This window comes from Morus notabilis, unplaced genomic scaffold (genome assembly GCF_000414095.1).
Source record: "Morus notabilis unplaced genomic scaffold, ASM41409v2 Scaffold195, whole genome shotgun sequence".
Classification (NCBI taxonomy): Eukaryota; Viridiplantae; Streptophyta; class Magnoliopsida; order Rosales; family Moraceae; genus Morus; species Morus notabilis.
Window position 1 is genome coordinate 49,680 of NW_010360717.1, and position 9,296 is coordinate 58,975.

Consider the following 9,296-nt stretch of genomic DNA (forward strand, 5'->3'; position numbering starts at 1 on the left):
GTACCGAGTAAATCAAAAGACACAAATCTATAAATAGGAGTCTGTTAAGAACTCAGGATTGAGATCATCCTATATATGACCATCGGTAGACTCAATTAGAATTTCTATACTTAACGGAATTATTAGAAATTCATATTGTGTATGTGTCCTTGTTCCACATAATCTCATTATGCGAAATACACTCATTCAATATCTCACCATATTAACAGTGCGGATAACACCGTTCCATTCTAAATGGGAATGACATGTATTAATAATGTTTTAATTAAAGATTCTGAACTTTAATTAAATTCATTATGAACATTGTTTTTTTATTATTATCCTTATGTAGGATCAAGTTGCGATTGTTAAGTGAAAAATCATTTAAGCAACAACAAACTTGTAGGCGGAAATTTCAAAAATTTTCACATATCTTTTAATTCCAAATTAAACATAAATCACAACGAGAGATACATGCATGATATAAGTTTATTGACAAAGGAATAAAATGACAATCATACCTTTAAGACGATTGGATCAAATATGGCCGCAAGGATCTTGTCTCACTATCTCACGTTCTGAGATGGAGAATTGCCGTGAAACAAGACCGTTGATTTATGAACACGATCACACCAAAAACCACTCGTTGATTCAAGACTATGACTCTAAGTGTTTTTGGGATAAGAGAGTGTGCTCTTTTTTAAAAAACTAAGGAAACAATTTTCCTTCTAATTTTGTTACAAAATCCGGCCACCCTAGGAAGAGAATGAGAGTGAGATATCTTTTTTTCTTAGCCACCATTAGGGTTTTCAATAATATCTTTTTATAGGAGGAAATTCGAAAACTCAAACCCTAGGTGGGATTTCTGAATTTTCCCTTCCTTTTTGAATCAAAATCTGAATTCCCACTTGCCAAGGGATTTCTGAATTTTTCCCTTCCCTTTTGTTGCCAAATCAAATCATGTTCAAATTCTATTTTAAATTTTAAATTAATCACCATTAATTTCAAAATTCAAATTCATTCCTTTTATTTTTCAATTATCAAATAAATGAAAAAATAACATAATGAATTTATTTAAACATAATCATGTAACAAAACATCAGTTTCAATTTTCCCACTCATTAGAGCTAGCCTTGAGACCGAATGGACCCATATGAATGAAGCTATGGAATTACAATACTCGACTAATTTATCCCGATAAGTTATTGACGTATTTAATTCTGACATCGTACGACTCCACTAAAGGTTCGATGCCGACTAATCTCTCGATTCATATGTGTTATTTTTCTGATGGTGTTAATACAATTTATCACATGGTCCACAAAATAAATGCACTATTATCCTTCGTAAATATCAGTGACTCGAATGGTATAGTAAATTACCGTTTTACCATTCCAGTCATTATTTCCTCAACTCCTTTATGTGATTGTGAATAAGAAAGACTTATATTCGTAAGATGTCTCACACATGTTACGATGTCTTAATCAATGATTACCATCATTGAATACCAGGCCTGGTTTATTTACTCACACACCTATCAATAAAGCATGAGGTGATATTATCACTTACGAATTCCATATTTGTGAATCACACAACTCCAAATTAATTATGTCATGATCGCAATAGCCGAGATGTTGTTCAAAAACTATGAACTAATCTCATTGGTGAATCAAAGACCATGAGAAATCAAGTCGAGTTATGTATTCACTTCAAGATTGAGATAATTATGCAAATATACTTAAGTTGTAATAATTTAGTTTAGAGTTCAGTAAACAGTTTTTGCTCTAACCTAATTAGTTACATGGTCTATTCAACATGTTGTGAACATGTCTAGATCAACCACAGAGTCCAACTCCCATGCCCCGAGACCAGCATCACATGGTTCGATCTAACAGTCATAATCAGATTCGATTGCCCAATCGATCCTAAGACTGTGAATATCAATTTTAAACGATATTAGAAGAGCTTGTCCGGCAGGGATTCCCTGACTCTTCTTTCGTTGATAACAGTCTATGGACTAAGCAATATTACTAGCACTCTTGAGTATGAATTAAAACATAACTTTATTTTATTTATAAACGTCAGCAAAACAATGATGTCCGATATTTGCCATTTCATAAATAACAAATTACATCATACTTTATGGACACATTTCCAACGCCTTAAACATTATCCTCTCGTATATAACACTTATATACAATGTTTAAGGTTACATAAATAATCACGGAATTTTTATTGATATTCATAAAATATTCATAAATATATGCACATAAAATAATGAATAAACTCTTTTATTAAATAAATAATAAATATCCTATTACATCTTATGCTTCTAGGACACCATTCCTAACAGACAGTACAATCTCAAAATGAATCCAAAGAAGTGCGCCTTTGGCGTGTCCAGCGGGAAATTTCAAGGTTTCATGGTCCACTAAAGAGGTATCGATGTTGACCCAGCCAAGGTACGGGGAATCACGGCAACAGCGCCCCCAACAACGGTAAAGGAGTTGAAAAGCTTTCTTGGAAGGTTATCTTACATTCGACGGTTCATCTCGGGGCTTGCTGCGCAGGTGGCCGTCTTCAAGCCGCTCTTGGAAAAAGAAGCTGCATTCAAATGGACAGGGAAACACTAGTGGGAATTCGAGAGGATCCAACACTCGATTACCAATCTTCCGACGGTGATCGCGCCAAGCCCAGGGAAGCCTCTCCGGATATACCTTGCCTCCACTACCTTAGCAATAGGAGCACTTCTGGCACAAGAAGGAGAAGTCGGTGTCGAACGACCTGTTTACTATGTCAATCACCAATTGAGTAACGTTGAGCTTAGGTACCTTGAAAAAGAGAGGAATTGTCTCGCGTTGATTTATGCTTCACAGAGATTGCGACACTATTTTCTGTCACACAAGCTACTATTAATGGTGAAATCAGACCCCTTGAAGTATCTCCTGACGCGACCAGTACTCTCCGGGCGGTTGGCAATATGGATGCTGCAACTATCCGAATTCAACATAACGTGCACAACCCCGACAGCGATCAAGAGTCAGGCTGTCATAGATATGATGACTCAGTTCGGCGGGAGCTTGGGCCGAGATGGAAAGAAGGAGATGCGCAGAGACCTGCCTGAAAATTAGTGCTGTGTCACTACCAATGAAGTCGAGGGGACCTGGACCTTAAAATTCGACGGGTCGGCCACAACCACGGTTGGGGGAATGAGAATTGTGTTAATAAGTCTAATCGGTGCGAAAATAACACCTATTTTCTACTCGCAAGTGCACGAGGTCGACAAGTAATAAAGTAGTGAGTGAGTGTCGTGTCCCACGAGGATTGTGTTCCTAAAATCTTACTAAGTATCACAACTAGAATAACCCAGTTTTATCTAGACAAGTCCAATCATGAGAATAAGATCAATCAAAATAAAAATAAAATGCTAAACTAATTAGACGAGCAAATTAAACAATGGAAGAAACTTTTTGGATCGAAGGGGGCTCTAATGATAAGGTAGCTAGGGTCCTTGATTTCACCTTGCCTAATTATTCTAATCCTTTTTAATGCAATTGATTTCTCTCAAGCCAAACATTAATCATGAATTTTCTAAAATAATCCAACTCCCTCTCTCGAGTGCCGAGTCAAATATATGCAAAACCACCTAATTAATATTCCTATTAATTAAGTTAATTATGCATTCATTAAGCTCTAATTCATTTGTGATTACCTAGCTCATATTCATGTCTCGATTCCAATACTCACTAGGCTGTGTTCAACAAATCCCAACATGTGCAAGTGACTCTCTCGAGCCTAAATCTACATATCTAAATCTTCTAATTAATCTTTCAATTTATTAAAGCATTAAGCAAAGAATAGCACAAATGTTTGGGCATGAAAAACATCAAATAACATCAAATATTCATAGCATAATCATAGCAAGGTTACATCAAGTTCCCTAGCATAAAAATCTAGCAACCCATCAATGTAAACTCAAATATATTTAAGATTAAACAAATCTGAAAATACATGATAAATTCGCAAAAATAGAGAAAATACTAGGTCTAAGAACAAGAGAAAAGGAGAGGAAGAAAAATAAAACTCAGTATAGTCCAGCTTCCAATCTCCAAGAGCTTCCTCTGATTCGCCAAAAAAACTAGGGTTTTTCTCCTCTCTGTCTGCTGCCCCCAAAACTAGGGTTTTTCCTTTTCTATGTTGTCTCCAAAACTCTCCATTGCTCTCTCCGTGTCTGTTCCCCATTGGGGCAGGGTGCGGGCGCGGGCTGGTTCCCTGATGTGGGCGCGCGGGTGCGCGCTGGTTCCCTGATGTGGGTGCGCGGGCGCGCGCTGGTTCCCTGATGTGGGCACGGGCGCGCGCTGGTTCCCTGATGTGGGCGCGCAGGTGGGCGCTGGAGTCCCTAATGTGGGCGCGCGGGCGCGCGCTGAAGTTGGGCTCCTTTTGACGTTTTTCTTCTAAGTGATCCAATTCTTCTTTGTTTACCTGAATCACTCACAAACATATTAAAACAACCTAAAAACTTGAAGATATTGTAAATTATTCAATTTTAGGACATTAAATAAGTGAGTTAGAACTCACTCATCAAAGTCCTTGCGGGCACGCCACCACTTTGTCTCACCAAATAACATTCCCGTGCACCAACAACATCACGGAATATGAAGCATTCTTGATAGGATTGGTCACCACTAGGAACATGGGAATGAAGAAGCTCAAGATCACAAGAGACTCCAATTTGGTGGTAAGACAAATGAGTTGTGACTTTGCCCTTAAAGAGCTAGCACTGGCTCCCTACCAAGCTATGGCCCAAAGGGTAATTGAGAAGTTCGAGCAAGTCATCATCGAGCATACGCCTGGATTGGGAAACCGCTATGCGAACGCACTGGCAACACTAGGCTCAAGACTCCATTTTAGTGGGGAAACGGCAAGTGTAGCTGTCTCAAAAAGGGATGCTTGCATCATTCAAGTATTTGAAGAACACATGAGGAGGGAGGATGCAGCATCACCCGTGATAGACTGGCGGACGTTAGTAAGGGACGCACTCACTGCGCCTGACAGAGGTCTTAAGGAATTAAAAAAATTTATCCTCCTTGCAGGAGACTTGTACAAAAGGCTCCCGGGTGGGGTTGCCGGATGCATAGGGGTAGAAGAAGCCCGAAGACAAATGGAGGAAGTCCATAAGGAGATATGTAGGGTCGATACTGTCATAAGCCTATACCACAGGTTGCAACGATGAGGCTATTTTTGGCCAAAAATGAGAGAAGAGGCGAGTGCTCTACAGACCACCTGCTCGGAGTGTCAACCAGCGCAAACGATGGATGAAGCTTTTACGGCCCACCTAGCCGAGGACTGGAGAATCCCCTATCTTGAGTACCTTCAGAATGGGATCCTTCCCGCTGGCTTGAGAGAGACATATAAACTAAGAAGATTGGCTCTAAGGTACTTTACCGAAGGAAACATCTTATTCCGGAAGGGCTTCAATGGAGAGCCTTTAAGATGCCTTAGCAACGCCGAGGCGCAGAAGGCGCTACAAGAAGTACACGCAGGAGAATGCAGAGAACGCCAAGGAAAAAAGAAGCTCTACCGACAGCTTCTGGGCATGGGATATTATTGGCCGGCCATGGCAAAGGATGCATCAACCTACGTCTGTAGTTGCCACACCTGTCAGCTTCAGAAATCTCCATCATAAGCATCACACCTCCCTCCAAGACATGAGGACGCCATGGCCATTTCACACTTGGGGCTCGACTTGATCGGTCCTATCCATCCCGCGTCAGGGGGATATATATGGATTCTTGGGGTCATGGAATACTTCACCAAGTGGGTTGAAGCCGTACCAATGAGGAAAGTGACGGGGGCGGCCGTTTCAAATTTTATCAGAGAACATTTGGTTTGCAGGTTTGGCATACCATACAAGATCATAAGTGATAACAGGTGCCCTTTCGTGAATAGTGTCGTCGAAACAACCCTTCGAGGGTATGAAATCAAGCATCGGAAGTCCTCACTATAGTACCCTCAGGGAAATGGACAAGCCGAAGCCACCAACAAGACACTTCTAAGGATTCTGAGCAAAATGGTTTACGAGTACGCTGGGGGCTGGAGTGTGCATCTACCAGATGCCTTATGGGCCTATCGGACCTCGCCTCGATCAGCGACAGGTTTCTCCCCTTACTCCCTTATGTACGGCTCGGAAGCAATTTCCCCTGCAAAGGTGGAAGTGCCAACCACCTAAGTCGCTATGGTCAATGACCTGGAATGAGACGTAAATTCTTGCGGGAATGAGAGGATACTAGACTTAGAAGCGGCGGATGAAAGAAGATAGATTGTACGGCAAAGAGCAACCGTGTACCAACGAAGAGCAGAGGTGGCCTACGAGAAGGCTATGATTCCAAGAGCCTTCGAGGCAAGAAAACTAGTGTTAAAGGTGATTGACCATGTCCGGAGGCAAGTCTCAGGGCCATCCAAGTTCTCTCCAAATTGGGAGGGGCCATATATGGTAAAGGAAGCACACGGCAGTGGGTACTACAGGCTGGTAGATGAGTCGGACGAAGGCAGTACCACACTGTTAATGGAAAATCGTTAAAGCGCTACTACTGTTGAACGGGCTGCATCCGTCGCAGAAGAACCTGTCTCTTGAAAACAACCATTACAGATGAACTTCTAAGAAGGCATACATACCGTTAAAAGCAAGTTATGACTATCACGTGACAAATGATTTCATTCAAGACTACTTAGTTCACTATGTTCCTTTTGGAAATAGGGGTGGTTATAAGAAAAGGTAGTAGGTCTATAACGTTTGTTATCAATGCATTATGAATAAAAATGTTCGTGTTCTTCAAATCCCCTGTCCATTACTCAAAACTCATATGCATACAGTCATTCAGGGTCAAATTGGAGTATGTTTCCATTTGAACAAAAAAAAAACGGGGGAAGAGGAGCGCATATGGACAATCCAAATGAAAAAAAAAGAGGGAACTTTTACAAAATAAATAGAGCATTACATGTACTAGCCTCCATACCTGGGCATGAAAAGAGGAAAGTAAGCACACCATGGCAAGTCGGCAGCTTCGTCATCACCGAATAAACATGCCATCGTCAAGGTTTTTGAGCGCTCGAACCTCCGCAATATCGGCCATGTGTTCTGCAGGCAAGCTCACGCAGGAATCGACTTTTTACTTTCTCAAGGCGGCTAGCTTGCCCTCCAATTCGGCTATTTGGATATCTAAAGCAAATGTTCTGACGAATTTACAATGCTGCTCAAGCAAAACATAAGCAATCTTTTGAATTCGTGTCAGCAAAGGAGAGACTTGGCAACCAAGCTTTTCAGCTTCTCGACATACGTCCCTCCACGATAGTAATGAGGTGATGCCAATCTCATCAAGGGAGGCATGATGGAGTTCCAGCAGGACAAAACCCAAACCAGATAACAAGCCCAGTTTGACGAACCAAGACAGGCAGTTCAGGGGGACGAAATCTGGGGTATGAGCAAAGGCAGTTTGTAGGAAGGGAATTACCTTCAAGGGTACTTGATCCCCTCCGAAGGCTGCCAGAGCGGACGAGGACCCCAGCACTATTCCTATGGGCTCAGCGACCGCCTCCGCGGTATCAAACGACCGCAAAAAATGTGTTCACATCGGACTCCCACTGCAAGGAGAATTGGCCATCCCCGCTGAGAGAGTTACCAGTTGAGGCTGGCAGGGGATCATTCGGAAGCCCTGCTACGTAAGCTTCCGCCTGAGTGTTTGCGCCGCACGAACCGTCGTCACCACGGGAAAGGTAAGGCAAAGCAGAACTTCCTTCAGGAATGGTACGAGGGGACAAGGAACACGCTCCGGACGGAGCACCCTCATCCACAACGGGCCAGGAGAAGTTAGAGCATGCACCTGATGTAGCCAAAGTGCTCGTCTCACCTCGACAGCCCACCTGTAAAAAAAAGAATGGGAGCTAGCGTCAAAATCTAAGGTAAAAAAAGAGGGATAATAATAATAATTGTGACTTGCTTACTTATGGTTTGTGTCAGATAACTATGTCTAAAAAGGGGAGAAGGGAACCCGGGAAAACATGGGACAACTCGATGGGATTCAGACTGGGGGTGCGCCTTGGGACTTATGGGTTTACTCCGGTACTTCGGGAGGAGTTACGCAAAAAGCGCACCCTATGGAATATGGCTTATGGTTTACATCGGGACGGCAATAGTTATCCCACCAACAACCTTATGGCTTCTATACTTGTGGTTTGTGTCGAATAACTATGTCTAATAAAGGGAGAAGGGGACCCGGGAAAACATGGGACAACTCAATGGGATCCTGACTGGGGGTGCGCCCCGGGACTTAGGGATTTACTCCGGTACTATGGGAGGAGTCACGTGAAAAGCGTACACTATGGATTATGGCTTATGGCTTACATCGGGATGATGGTGGTTGTTCTACCGTCAATCTTACGATTTGCATACTTATGGTTTGTGTCGGGAGTCTACGGTAATAATAAAGAAAAAGGGGAATCGCTCGAGTGGCAATTTCCCCGTAATCCCAAGGTTGTAACAGACCTTTGGAGAGGTCGCTGCGAGACTAATGGCGGCCCATGTCTAGAAAGCAAAAGGGGAATGAATTACCTCAGTAGAGGACGCCCCTGCTGTGAGGGGAGAAATGGTGGGGGAAGAGGGACGCTTGACATTTGTTCCACCCCGAGGCTGCAACAAGAGTCTCATACTTAACAAAAAAAAAGGTGGGGAAGGACGAACGTAAAGAGGCTTACCTGGCTGCTAAGAAGCTCCTCCCCAAGAGAAGGACTAGCGGGGATGTCTCTAACCCTCTCGTCCGCATGGTCGCGGGAAGCCTAAAAAGAAAATAGAGAAGAATGTTTAAAGGCTACCTCCAAGTTTTTGGGAAGGAAGGAACAATCAAAGCTAGAACGTACCTTTTCGTGCGGCAGAAAAACAAGAATGGAGGCGGCAGCGGTACAAGGCTGTGGCAAAACACATCCCTCTTAGTTTGCCTAAAAAAAAGGGGGGAGAACAGAGATGGGGAAAGCAAGGTAAGTGCATGAATACGTACCGGCGAGGCCGTCTGGTTTTCTGGGAGAACCGGCCCATCAAGAGTAGCGGCGTTGCCATCATTTTCCTCGGAGTCAAGACCGCCCTCTCTAAGGCTGCCCCTTGGAGCATCAGTGGCTGTTGAGAAGCGCGAGCTCCTACGAAGTGGCTCCAGGGCAGACGAAGGTTTCTTATGAGGACTCTTTGGGGGCCTCAAACAAATCCTCTTCAGCTCTGTACAAGAAAGTGCGCCTGCGGGCTTTCGCTTACTCCCACCGGTAGCACGAGC

General features: G+C 43.0%; 1 protein-coding gene across 1 annotated transcript; it reads left to right on the plus strand.

Annotated features, from left to right (window-relative positions):
- Window positions 1-5,230: 5,230 nt before the first annotated feature.
- LOC112091411 lies at window positions 5,231-5,665 on the plus strand. The gene has a single exon (XM_024165038.1). It carries the CDS (start codon window positions 5,231-5,233, stop codon window positions 5,663-5,665), a length of 435 nt encoding a protein of 144 aa, XP_024020806.1.
- The last annotated feature ends 3,631 nt before the right edge of the window (window positions 5,666-9,296 follow it).

Excerpts from the sequence above, each read along its gene's own strand:
- LOC112091411 (XM_024165038.1), top strand. The coding sequence starts at position 5,231 with ATGAGAGAAGAGGCGAGTGCTCTACAGACCACCTGCTCGGAGTGTCAA.